The 13,356-nt window shown below is 54.7% G+C and overlaps 1 protein-coding gene across 4 annotated transcripts in view; it reads left to right on the plus strand.

Moving 5' to 3' along the window:
* Nucleotides 1–11,287, plus strand: part of AP3B2 (adaptor related protein complex 3 subunit beta 2) — a 30,989-nt gene extending 19,702 nt beyond the window's left edge. For 3 of the 4 annotated variants that reach the window (XM_061181744.1, XM_061181745.1, XM_061181746.1), the window contains 12 exons: nucleotides 2,844–3,030; nucleotides 4,541–4,659; nucleotides 5,140–5,248; nucleotides 5,634–5,757; nucleotides 6,135–6,318; nucleotides 6,462–6,522; nucleotides 6,855–6,961; nucleotides 7,164–7,392; nucleotides 7,810–7,894; nucleotides 8,144–8,241; nucleotides 10,897–11,035; nucleotides 11,137–11,287. In XM_061181744.1, coding sequence (XP_061037727.1) covers nucleotides 2,844–3,030; nucleotides 4,541–4,659; nucleotides 5,140–5,248; nucleotides 5,634–5,757; nucleotides 6,135–6,318; nucleotides 6,462–6,522; nucleotides 6,855–6,961; nucleotides 7,164–7,392; nucleotides 7,810–7,894; nucleotides 8,144–8,241; nucleotides 10,897–11,035; nucleotides 11,137–11,287 — 1,593 coding nt within the window. Of the gene's footprint in view, nucleotides 1–2,843; nucleotides 3,031–4,540; nucleotides 4,660–4,760; nucleotides 4,818–5,139; nucleotides 5,249–5,633; nucleotides 5,758–6,134; nucleotides 6,319–6,461; nucleotides 6,523–6,854; nucleotides 6,962–7,163; nucleotides 7,393–7,809; nucleotides 7,895–8,143; nucleotides 8,242–10,896; nucleotides 11,036–11,136 lie in introns of all 4 variants that reach the window. The other variant, XM_061181743.1, reaches the window with a different exon arrangement.
* The last annotated feature ends 2,069 nt before the right edge of the window (nucleotides 11,288–13,356 follow it).

Below are 13,356 nucleotides of genomic sequence, written 5' to 3' on the forward strand. Positions count from 1 at the left end.
CTCTTCTATGGGGCTGTGACTTCCAGTCTGGCAGTGGGTGTGTCCCTACCTGCTGCCTTTGGAACACTGGGGCCAGGGGGAGGGCCCAGCAGTGATAGGCACTGATGGGAGAATATGTGTCCCAGGAGATGTGGTCTCTGCTTCCTCCCAAAGCTTGGTGATGCTTCGCCAGTCTATGCCGGGGATGAGAGGGCAAGTCTCTGCTCAGGCTTGGGTGGTATTGGCAGCCATTGTCATTCCTAAGGTGAAAGGTTATGAGAGGCACCATAGCCAAGGACATGGCTCAACTAAGCTGTAATATCAGGATATTAAAAACCTCTTGAGTGTCCAGCATCCTCTGAGATGGTCCCAGGAGATTCTGCTAAAAACGAAGTGTAATGTGCAGAGCTTCTCAAGGTACTGGGGACACCAAGCACCCTGACAGTTCCCACACTCAGTTAAGTGAGGCAGGGGTTGGCAAACTACCGCCCATGGGCCAAGTCTGGCCTGCTGCCTGTTGTTGTAGATACAATTTTATTGGGACGCAGCCACGTTCATTCATTTGTTTATTGTCCGTGGATGTTGTCACTGCGATAGAGTCCATATGGCCTGCAAAGCCTGAAATAGTTACTCGCACCCTTTATAGATAGAGCTTGCCAACCCTTGGAGCAAAGCATCTGGGCCATACCCTGTAGATTGTGACATCCCTGCTGGCCTGAAGGTGGCCTCTTTGCCATCCCATGGAGTCTTTGGATGGTGGCACTTGTGCGTCTTCTGTGGCTCCTTTGATCCACGGTGGCTAGAGTGGGCCCCAGGGACGCAAGCTGGGGAGGCAGGGCCATCACATGCTGGGACTCTTGTCAGGAGCTGGAAAGGACAGCAGTTGTGTAGAAGCAATGAGGGGCTGGATCTGTGGGTGTCAGTATTGTGGGAGAAGCAGATTGGAGACAGAGAAGTTAGAGGGAACACCACTGGAAGCCTTCAAACAAATATTTGTGTGCCTCCTTTATTCAAATGGGAGGAAGGAGCAGGTGGGAGGAACGTTTGAATAGAGGAAGCAGCCAGGGTGGGTAGCCGCCCGGGTAGGGAGGGCGTCTGAAAGGCTCAGGACTGAGCCAGAGTGGTGCTGTTGGCATGTTTTCATTAGCCTGGGTGTGCTCACGTGGCATTTCCCCAAGTTGTCACTATTAGCTACATGCACATTTATTCATGAATTTACTTAACATGCATTTCCCGAGTACCCACTATGCTTGGCACTGAGCTATGTCCTGGGGTGATGACAATGAGCGAGACATGTTTACTGGCCTGCAAGTGCTCATAGCCAAGTAGAGGAAACAGCACAAAACGCAGAGCAATAAGGGCTGTAGTCAGGGTTGGCACAGAGAGCTGTGGGTATATATATAGCCAAACACCTCTCCTAGGCAGGACACAGGGGTCCCAGCCCCCATCAGGCCACCCAGAGTAGGCTGTTCAGGCAAATGGAACCTCCAGGCACCCTTTACCCTAAGGCCAGTCCTTCCAGGCATAGGCCCTTTAGAATGGTTCTTTGACTCAATAAAGAGAGCTTTCCTCCTTCCTACCCTCCCTATCTTTCTCTCTTCTTTTTTCTCAGCCTGTTCTGGGAGTGGTGGAGGAAGGGGAATTCTTGGCACACTAGGAGGGAGGTGGTCTGGATGTGTCCATGTCCATCCTGGCAAAACAGCAATGATACTTCCCCCATCCCAGTACCAAGGGTGACATTCTGGACCTGCCACAAGGCCACAAAAATCCCAGCCATCCCTCCCACCTGCTGAGCCATCCATTGCATGCCAGATTCCAGCCCAGGCTGAGGCCAAGGAGATGAGGGTCCAGGCCTGGATGCAGCACTGACTGGCTCCTTAACCTGGGAAAAGTCACTTAATGACTCTGATTCTGCTCTGTAAATGGGGGCATTAGCGCCCACCTCTCAGAAGGGTTATCGAGATTACATGAGGTAGTGAAGCACCTAGCACGGTATTTGGCACTAGAAGGCACTCCATAAATGGTGGCTACCACTGTCGTTTTGTGACAGGTTAGACTAGGTCAGGATCAGGGCAGAAATTGAGATTTGGGGTCCTGGGATATGGCTACCTTGACTGCAGGCTGTGAACCCCATATGACTTCAGCAAACCCATAGGCAGCTGCAGTTTGCTCTGATCTCATTAGGACCTTCCAGGGAGGATTATGGCCTCTGAGACCCCTGGGCTGCTCAGAATCTACTCAGAATCTACTATGTGGGTCAATGGGGCGTGAGGGCAGCCCCTGCCAGGGGGATTCCTATGTGTTCCCCCTTTCTCTTTTTATCACCTAGTTCCCCCCAGGTGATGGAGTCTAGAAACTGTGAGGTCTAGCAGAATGTTCCAGACCTTCACTCACTCTGGCACCTCAGGGTGGAGAGATTGGACTAGGTGGGGTAGGAGTGGGCCTAGGGCAGTGGGGACCACAAACCTGAGGAAGAATGGCACCCAGGGCCAAGAGGGAGGTTTCCAAAAGGGCAGGCTCTTTTGCTGGCCAAGTCAGTTGTCAGAGTTGGCGTTGGGAGTCAGGGCTGGGGAGGTGGGAGAAAATGCAGGGTCTGGCGCAATGGCAGGTTGGGAGGGAAAGTCAGGTGGAGGCAGCAGTGCTTGGAGCTGCTGGCCAAAAGAATCTGGTTCATGGACTTCCCTGGCGGTCCAGTGGTTAAGACTCCACACTTCCACTGCAGGGGACACAGGTTCGATCCCTGGTCGGGGAGCCAAGATCCCACAGGCCACGGGGCATGGCAAAAAAAAAAAAAGAATTTGGTTCAGAGACCTCCTGTGTCCCCACCCTCTGTGATGGCTGCTGACCCACTTCTTGTCCCCCAGACCAAGCTGCTGACCCAGTATGTGCTGAGTCTGGCCAAGTATGACCAGAATTACGATATCCGAGACCGAGCACGCTTCACCCGGCAGCTCATCGTCCCTTCGGAGCAGGGTGGGGCCCTCAGCCGTCATGCCAAGAAGCTCTTCCTGGCACCCAAACCAGCCCCAGTCTTGGAGTCATCCTTCAAAGGTGGGAGCTGAAATCCAGAGTAACCTTCCTGGGGGAAGGGGAGAATTGGCCAGCAACCCGGTCCCAGCCCTTCCCCCTGAGGTCTCAGTCTCAGCCAGGTACCAGCCTTCGGTGGGCAGGACTTCTGGAGAAACGCCAGTCCTGTGCCCCTGGCCCAACCCTTTGCCTATCCTGCAGCATCCAGGGCTTGCTCTTTCACCCACTCACAACCACCACCAGCATCAACTCACCTGAGTCTCTGCCCTCCCAGGCAGGATGGGCTTCTGGTTTCTCTCCTCTCGGGCTCCCCTTTCCATCCTACTCCCTGAGCAGGCACTATATATGTATCAAGATTTTACCTACCAAGGGCCCAGGAAGGCAGGAAGTAGAACTCCGTACAAAGGAGAGCTGTAGGGACTTCCCTGGCGGTCCAATGGTTAAGACTTTGCCTCCAATGCAGGGGGTACAGGTTCGATCCCTGGTTGGGGAGCTAAGATCCCACATGCCTCGCGGCCAAAAAACCAAAACATAAAACAGAAGCAATGTTGTAACAAATTCAATAAAGACTTTAAAAATGGTCCACGTCAAAAAAATCTTAAAAAAACAAAAACAAAGGAGAGGTGTATGTTTGTAAGTGTCCTGAGAAAGCGGCTGCCAGCACTCACTGGGCTGTCACTGGAGGTCAGCCCAAACCCCCAGCCCCAGGCCCGCTGCCTTGCCTCTTCTCTCGGTCTGGTCTCCCGTGACAAGGGCTCTGAGAGACGTGGGAAGGGGAGGGTCCCCCAGCTGACTCTCTGGACCCAGGAACCTACTCAGGAGGGGAACTTCCTTCACAAAGCTCGGTTCTCCTGCGTGTCTTTTTGTTCTGCTTTATCTTTCCCTGGACCACAGGAGCAAGGAGATTCTGAGGGATGGGGCAGATGTGAAAACCTCCCAGGAAGAAGGGGAACGGTCCCTTTCTCCTCCCTAACACCATCCCCACTTACAAGTCTCTGGGTTGCCCTCCTCTGGCTCTGACTCCCTCCTGCTCCCATTTGGACTCACCCCCTCCCCACGGAGTCCCCAGCCTGACCAGACACACCTCCCTGCCCTTTGACCCAGCCTGGCCAGCCTCTTACTCATAGTTGCTACCCTCGCCCCAAGCAGGCCTCCTTCCTGAGCCTGGCTGTGCAGCAGCACCACCCCCGTTACCCTGGGAGAGAAGCCACACCCGCATCTCTGCTTCCCCAACAGGCACCAGGGCAAACAGGCAGCAGCAGCTCTGGGCCCAGAAGCACCTCCTGCCCTCCTCTGTGGTCCCAGCTCCCCCCACCCCTCAGCCCTTGCTCTAGTCAGCCATAAAGTCTTTTTTCCAGCATGTGGGCCTGGATATTCGGTCAGGGCAGAAGAGCCATTAGGGGACACGTCCACCCCTCTCTTCTGTCTAGCTAGGGAGTTCCCACCGGAATCGCCACCCAGCCCCACCTAGGAAACAACTCCCAGGGCATTTCCTCACTGCCACTACTGACTTGACCTCTCACCCCGTCCCCAGACCGGGACCACTTCCAGCTGGGCTCACTGTCCCACCTGCTCAATGCCAAGGCCACGGGCTACCAGGAGCTCCCAGACTGGCCAGAAGAAGCCCCGGACCCATCTGTGCGCAATGTGGAGGTCAGCAGGGGTGGAGGGTGGAGCTGTGTGTGGGGAAGGACAGACAGCAGGGAGCCCTGGGAGTGCCAGCCCGGCCCTCCTGACACCCTCCCCGCACGCAGGAAGAAGATCTCTCCCTTGTTGAGACCCATGTGGGCCTGTTGGGCGAATACACCAAGGTTCCCCCGCCCTGTGTGCCGTGTGCCCTCTGCTCCGTGTGCAGTGCTCTCTCCCAGCCTGTGCTGCCCCCTCCCCTCCCCCTTGTATGCTGCACCCCTGTGCCTTCCCTACACTCTGTTCCTTCCTGCTGGCAGTGCCGCTCTGTGAGTGCCTCCCCTCCATGGACAGGGTCCCTTCCCTCCCCCCATTATTCCCTCTTGGGGACAGGACCAGGCGGGGCCCCGAGAAGAGCTAGGGTGAAAGATAAGAGGGGTTTGTGCTTTCCTTTCCCCTCCCCATCCATGATTTAATGACTCCCCGCCCCCACCCCACAACCTCCAGGTACCTGAATGGACCAAGTGCTCAAACAGGGAGAAGAGGAAGGAGAAGGAGAAACCCTTCTACTCAGACTCTGAGGGAGAGTCAGGGCCCACAGAGTCTGCAGACAGCGGTGAGGAGATGGGCAGAGCTGGGGCCCTGTGCTCCTGCCTGTGTGTGTGCCTTGTGGCTGACTATCTGGTGCACGTGTGTGCTCCTGTATTAGATGGTCACGTGTCCAAGGGGGTGTGCACCTCCTTGTGTGCACCTGTATGTGTGCTTATGCACTTGAGGATTGCACGTCCCAGACGTGTGTGTGCTCATGTAGGTCTCTATCCATTACGGGTCCATCTGTGTTCCAGTCGGTCTGGTTGGCGTCTGGGGCCGGGAGCAGGTCGGGGGGTTGGGGGGAGAAGAGGTGAGTTTGCTGCTTCAGTGCAGAGTCTGAAGCTGGGTGCCCAGGGCTCCCCAGGAGGCCTGCACACGAGGGAGGGAAGCCTGAGACAGTCCTTCCACAGACCCTGAGTCCGAGAGTGAATCGGACAGTAAGAGCAGCAGTGAGAGCGGCTCTGGGGAGTCCAGCAGTGAGTCCGACAACAAAGGCCAGGATGAGGACGAGGAGAAAGGGAGGAGCAGTGAGAGGTAAGATGACTGGGCGGCTTCAGGACTCTCCCTTGGAAACGAAGGGCTAACCCTCAGCCTTAGCCAGTCTCCTAAGAGCCCCTAAGCCTCCTCATGAGCCGGTGGGGCCTACAGACCCCCTGGTCTGCTCACGTGATGGCCGCAGGAGATCTCTGCGTGGGGCGCAGCATGAAGAAGCAGTCAGGGAAGGGGCCCGAGCTGGCACAGGCCGGTCTAAAGCTCTCACTGCGACCCAGGCATAGGAGCTCAGGTGTGGAGTCCACTGGCCCAGGCTGCCCACCCTCACCCCCAATGTTCAAGGCTTTCCCTGCTCTTCTGTGAGGCAAGAAGGGGTCATCCAGGCTGGGCCCAAGCCCTGTTTGCCCCCTTTCCTCCAGTGAGCATAGTGAGGAGGAAGGTAAGAAGAGGAAGATGAAGAAGAGGAAGAAGGTGCCAGAGGGACAAGAAGGCGGCTCGTTCTCAGATGAGGGCAGTGATTCCAGCAGCAGCTCGTCAGAGTCTGAGATGACGTCAGAGACAGAGGAGGAGCAGGTGGAACCTGCCTCCTGGAGAAAACAAACAGTGAGCGCCTTGGGGCAGAAAGGGGATGGGCGTATGGACCAGGGCCCTCCCCACCCTCTGGGCCAGGCCCAGGCATCTCCCCATAACCCAGCCCGGGCCAGGGTACTCCCCTTCCACACTCACATCCCACTTTTCTCTTCCAGCCTCCCAGCAGCAAAAGTGCCCCTGCAGCCAAGGAGATCTCCCTGCTTGATCTAGAGGACTGTGAGTTTGGGTGGTAGAAGTCACAGGGGGAAGGAGACCTGGGGAGTATGACTTAGGAAGGGCCATGGGCGCACTGGGCTAGGTTCCGCGGGGGTTTGGGGTGGGAGGAGCAGACAGAATACATCTTTGGGCCTGAGAGGGCCGCAGGACAACCTCTCCAGGTGTGGGGCTGGTGTCAAGGATGGCTGTCTCCGCGGAGCCGCCAGGCTGCCACGTGCCTCACTGTCCGTGGTGCTGAGCCGTCTGCTCCCTAAGCCTTGGGCTCCTTCTCGATCCAAGCCAATTCCACTTTGCCTCTCCCTCGTCATAATGTTTCTCGTATACTCCCACAGTCACCCCTCCCAGTGTCCAGCCTGTGTCTCCCCCCACGGTTGTGTCCACCAGCCTGGCTGCTGACCTGGAGGGCCTGACGCTCACAGACTCCCCCCTGGTGCCCTCGGTGAGTGGGATGGGGAGGGACAGGGCTGGGGCAGGGACACATCTCTGTGCTGCATCCTATGGTATGGATTTGTGTGAAGGGGGTGTGATGGAGGGGATGGCTTTGAGCCTCCGTTGCTGTGACCACAAGTAAGGACAAGGCTGGGATGGGCTCTCGCCTTGTTGTTCATTTCCATACTTCCCCTCCTCCTCCTCCCGTCCAGCTGCTGAGTCCAGTGTTGGGTGTCGGGAGACAGGAGCTGCTGCACCGCGTAGCTGGAGAGGGGCTGGCTGTGGACTACACATTCAGCCGCCAACCTTTCTCTGGGGACCCCCACATGGTGGCTGTGCACATCCACTTCTCCAACAGCTCTGATACCCCCATCAAGGGCCTACATGTGGGCACCCCCAAACTGCCCGCTGGCATCAGCATCCAGGAATTTCCTGAAATCGGTGCGGAAGGGCCTTGGACGTGGTGGAAAAGGAGGCTCCTGGGTGGAGTTGGTCTTTCTGTGGTTTCTGAAGCCCCACTGTGTGCCAGGCCAGGGTCTAGGCTATGGGGGTATGGAGATGGCATCTAACACAATCCATGGACAAGACAGACTAGGAAATGAGCAAGTCCGTAACAGGGCAAGAGGTGCTTGAGCCTTGGCTGTTTCAGCACTGACTTAAATGGGGTGAGGGTGAGTGGGGGAAGGGTGTTTACATTTCAGGAGAAACTCAGGAACAGTCTCTCCAGGGGCTCAGAAAGCCAGGATTCCATAGAGGAATGGTCAGCTCTGGAAGTGGAGGGGAGAAGGGGTCAGGGTTCCAGACCTATCAGGTGATGCTGTCTTTCTCTCCCCCTTTCCCTGTCTCACACTGCTGCAGAGTCCTTGGCACCCGGAGAATCTGCCACTGCTGTCATGGGCATTAATTTCTGTGACTCGACCCAGGCGGCCAACTTCCAGCTGTGGTATGTTTCCAACTCATGGAGGAGTAGGAGGATGGCTAGGGAGAGGTGGGGTCAAAATAAACTGGAGCTGGAGGTGGTGTTAGGTTGGGCTACATCATGATCTGGTGTGTCTGGAAGGCATCCCAAGACCTCAGGTCTCTTACCTCCCTCTCCTGCTGCCTCCAAGCCCTCCCTTCAGACACAGTGCGAGGTGAGGGGAGAGATGCTGGCCTCACTCCCTCTCCCTCTGTCTCCTCCTACCCTTCCCAGCACCCAAACCCGACAGTTCTACGTCTCCATTCAGCCACCTGTTGGGGAGCTGATGGCCCCTGTGTTCATGAGCGAAAATGAGTTCAAGAAGGAACAGGGTGAGTGTTCCCTGGAGGTGGGCAGGGAGGGTGCTCAGGAACATCCACTGGGGCTCATTCAGCTCCACCATACAGTCACGCTGAGGGAGCCTCAGCTCCTGCAGATGGAGGGAGGCCTCACAGCTTGTGGCTCCAGCAGAGGCTTCACAGAGCCTGGGACACTTCAGTGAGGCTTTGGAGACAGTCTCAACTCAGCCAGGCAGAAAATTCTAGGCCAGAATTCCAGCTGGGGGAAACATTATGAGTAGGTGTTAGTGAAAATTTACAGGAAGAAAGGAGGGGAGCAGTTTGCTTTAGGGCATAGGAGTCCTTAGCAATGGTGAGTAGTGAAAACAAAGCTGAAAATATGTTTGGTCTAGTTTCTGGAAGCCTTGAATGCGATGCTAAAGGATTTCAGTCCTGAAATTTCAGAGCTGGAAGGGGTCACAGAGGTTATTGGGTCCAACTCCATCGTTAGAGAGGTAAGGACTGTAGACTTCGTTTTCCTAGCAGTAGAGGAGTCATTGAAGTTTTTTGAGCAAAGACGGGGCCAGGTTCAGGCTTCTGCTTCAGAAGGAGAAATCTGGCAACATTTACAGCTAGGCCTGGAATTGAGAGAATCTGCAGCAGGAAAAAGAGGCAGAACAGCATAAGTGGGAGGCAACATGGGGCTTCATGAGTCCTGGCTTTAAGTTCTGAACCTGCCACTTGCTTGGTATGTGACCTTGGACTAAATTCTGTGCCTAGTTATAAGGCTATTGCAGTAGATCTGATGAGAGATGGTGAGGACCAGGATTAGAACCACAGCAAAAAGAATGAAAGACTGAGGTGGGGGAGAGGGAAGCCATGGGCATTTGCCCTAAGAAAGCGGAGAGGGAGACATATAAGCTGGCTCTAGAATGTCTGGCTTAGATAGTAGGGAAAATGGCAGTGCCGTTCACCTAGACAAGGGGTTGGCCAACTTTTTCTGTAATGGGTCATAAAGCAAATGTTTTAGGCTTTCTGGGTCATGTGATCTCTGCTGCAATTTGCCGTTGTAACCCAAGAACAGCCACGGATAATACATAAATGAATGAGTGTGGCTGCATTCCAATAAAATTCTATTTATGGACACAAATTTGAATTTCATATAATCTTCATGTGTCATGAAATATCTATCTTTGATTTTTCCCCCAGCACTTAAAAAATATTTAAAAAAAAACCAAACCATTGTGGGCCATGCAGGTGGTAGGTTGTATTTGGCCTTCAGGCTGTAATTTGCCAAACCCCTGATCTGGAAGAAAGAAGAATGGATTGGACAAGGGAAAGGGGGGACGATCTTGGACAGTTTTGGAGAGGCTGCTTTTGAAATACATTTGGGAAATTCAGGAAGAGGTGTTTAATATGCAACTGAAAATGTGGGTCTGTGCCCAGGAAACACTTCTAGGCCGGAGTCAGAAGCATAGAGGTGATAATTGAAGCTGTGAATATGAGTGAGATCACCCTGGGAGAGAGATGGGTGGGAAGATAAGAAGGTCAAAGACCTTCCTTGAGGAAAACCTGCCTTCTTCAGGAGAAAAAGGAGGGGAGGGAAAAGAGAAGGAACAGAGTGAGAGGTGGGAGGAGAACCACGAGAGATGAGGAGGTTGAAGAGTGCCTTGGATGGTCTGCAGGCCAAGATGACCAAAGACCTTCAGATCCAGCAGATAGGAAGCTGCTGCCAACATCAGAGAGAGCGGGTCATCGCAAAAGGGGGGCAGAGGCCAATTGCAGTGGGTTGAGGGAGACCAGGGCTTGGGGAAATGGAGTCCTCTTTGGAGGACCTTGGCGGTCATTGGGGAGGGAGACACAGCACTAGCATGATGACGTATCTTGTTTCTAGAGAGGACTTCTTAGGAACGAGGAGACTTGATATGGAGAGACTAAAGGTACAGGGACAAGAAAATGTCACTAGTTAGGAACGGAGGGCATGAAAGCGACAGGAGAGGGATGTCCGTTCTCAAAAGGAGGAGAAGAATGGCGGAAGTAGCAGAAGGAGGAGAGAGAGGCTGAGGAGAAGGTGGGCAGGAGGGCAGACGGAGGAGCTCGCATGGCTGAGAAGAGCGTGTGAGTGGAGAGGAGAGGTCAGACCCGTAGAGTGAGGGTTTCTTGGGATGCTGTGAGTGCTTGGGGACGCGACGAGTCCTGGACAGGTTTGGAGCTGTTGCCACATGTGAAATTAGGGGTCCACCTGTGAGGGCTGCATGTGACAACCGGACTCTGGCCTGTCGGGTGAGTACCAGCAGCAGCCACCAGTGATCTCTTTGTGAGGACGCAGCCTCCAGGACCTGGGAGACAGTTGCACCTGGGTTGGAGGGCCAACCAGGAAAGACTAAAAGGTGGAGGAAACCTCTAAGTACTGACTGGCCACCAAGTCCACTGGCCACTCCCAAGGGGCTGGTGGCCCAGATGTCTGACCGTGGGGAAGCACCCAGTCAGTTTCTGCTCAGCAGTATGGATAGAGCCCTGGGTGGGGTGGGAGGCTGACCAAGGCTCCCTGAGGGAGGGCCAGGTCCGAGAGGGAGGTAGCCCCTCCTCAAGACTGGTGAGGGAGATTCAGACCTGCCCCACCTGAGTAGAACCTGGTGAGGGTGCTCAGTGGGCGAACCCAGCAGTACCCACCGTGACCTTTGCCCTCATGATAACCTCTGCCCCCAGGAAAGCTGACGGGCATGAATGAGATCACAGAGAAGCTCACGCTGCCAGACACCTGTCGGAGTGACCACGTTGTGGTGCAGAAAGTGACTGCCACTGCCAACCTGGGTCGTGTCCCTTGTGGGACATCTGATGAGTATAGGTACTGACCACCAGCAGGGGGACGAGATGGGCTCTTGGTCCTGATTTGAAGGAGGGGCCCCATGCCTCAGGGTTGAGCTCATTCCTCTACCTCCACCTCAGGTTTGCAGGGAGGACGCTGACCAGCGGGAGCCTGGTCCTGCTGACCCTGGATGCCCAGCCCACTGGAGCTGCCCAGCTGACAGTCAACAGTGAGAAGATGGTGATCGGCACCATGCTGGTGAAGGACGTGGTACAGGCTCTGACCCAGTGAGCCTAAGTGCTGTGACCTCTTTGACCGTCACTTGTCCCTCCCTCGTGACATCTAGGCTGTTAGCCTCTCTCTCTCTTTCTTTCTCTCCCTCATATCAGACTCCTCATTCCAGATAGCATCTGGGGGTCCTCTCTCTCTCTGGTCATGACCAGGCTCCCTCCCAATTCTCCTCCCCATGGGTTCCTTAGTGACCTGTGCAGAGGGAGATGGCAGGGCTCCATTCAGTCCTCCCAGCTTTGTGTAGCTATTTATGTGGCAAAATCTCAATAAAATGTCTTCTCCCTAGATGCTGGCTCACCTTTCCTTTCTTCTGGGTTCTGCCTAACGGGGTTGGCGGGGGGTGGGGGAAGAGCTCCTAAGAGTGACTGTGTTTGACCCTTGTGAATGATCACCACTGACTTTCTAGGGGAGGCTGTGACTGACTCTCAGAGGTGACTCTGGTTGGACCCCCAAGATGACCATCTTCAAGTCTTCAGGCATCTCTGTGTAAGAGACATCTGATCGGGGATGGGGAGGTCAAGCTGGAAGAACTCCCTGGTCCTTTTTTATGAGCCTCTGCAAAGATGCCTCTTCGACATCTGGCAGTCCCTTTTGGTTCCCCTCATGGGCCCTTGGGAAGGAGAACTCATAATGTGGGGAATTCCCAAACGTATGTGCAAGGTTCAAAATATGTCAACTACATCTAGATATGGGGCCTAGAGCCCCACCTAGCTGGGGAGATGACCCACCTGGCCATCTTGGAGAAGGAAGAACAGGAGATGTAGACCCGTGCTTCTCAAACTGCCGTTCATCAGATCACCTGGGGGTTTGTTATCATGCAGATTCAGATGGGTAGGTCTGAGGTGGGGCCTGAGATTCTGCATTTCTAACAAGATGTCAGCAACCGATGCTGTTGCTCCATGGACACACTTGAGTGGTGAGGATGTAGAGCCTCCACACCTGGGACAAGCCTTCTAGGGGTGGCAGTGAGGGTCAGGGCCCCTCCCTGATACCTTTCCTGGTGAGGAAAGAGGCTGAGCAGCAGTGGTTCCTAAAGGTGTAAAAGGTGTTCCATTAGCATGTGTTGTGCCAAAAGAAAAAAGAAAAGTTTGTAATCATGTAAATTCAGAAACCGTGGATTGGAGTACAGGAAGTTTATTTCCCATGGGCCTTCTCAGAGCCTTTATTATGCTAATGTGCATTGTGACCCCCACCCCCACCCCACCACTCCTTCTAAGAAGGGCTACAGCTCACAGTGTTACCCCTACTTGGTTTTGACCTTGGGATGCCTTTGTCCCAGGACATCTTGATTGACTGTGTTACAGGATGCACACTCCAGTGATAGTTTGAGACGTGGTGCCTCAGCCCCGATCCTCTGTACCCAAGACTCTAGTTTCTTGACCACACCTCCCCACAGCCCTGTCACTGAGCAAGTCTGTTTAGAGAAAGACAGGGTGAAGCAGGTGTGGCCCTCTTCTCAGGGAAGGAGAACAAAGGCAGTGCCAGGGGACAGCCCTGCCTCCGACTCCGGGGACTTGCTGGGCTCTGTGGCACCAGATAGCAGCTGGGGCCGCTGCTTCACTGAGAGCCTTGGGGCCCCAAAGTCTCCCTGGGATCACTGTTTTTGTCGCTGCAGGTTCTGAGATGGGACTGATCCACCGGTCATGGGTCACTCGAACGGTGGACTTGTTCTCACTTGTGTCTCTGAACCAGCACTGCCCGCAACAGAAGAAAGAAGGTGGGAGCGATTTTCTAAGAAACTAGAACAAGGACCATCAGAGAATTCTCTTTTCAAAAAATTTATTTATTTATTTATTTTTGGCTGCGTTGGGTCTTCGTTGCCGCGTGCGGGCTTTCTCTAGTGGCGGCGAGCAGGGGCTACTCTTCGTTGTGGTGCGCGGGCTTCTTATTGCAGTGGCTTCCCTTGTTGCGGAGCACGGGCTCTAGGCGTGCGAGCTTCAGTAGTTGTGGCGTGCGGGCTAATCAGTTGTGGCTCACGGGCTCTAGAGCGCAGGCTAAGTAGTTGTGGCACACGGGCTTAGTTGCTCCGCGGCATGTGGGATCTTCCAGGACCAGGGCTCGAACCCGTG

This window comes from Eubalaena glacialis, chromosome 2, assembly GCF_028564815.1.
Source record: "Eubalaena glacialis isolate mEubGla1 chromosome 2, mEubGla1.1.hap2.+ XY, whole genome shotgun sequence".
NCBI lineage: Eukaryota > Metazoa > Chordata > Mammalia > Artiodactyla > Balaenidae > Eubalaena > Eubalaena glacialis.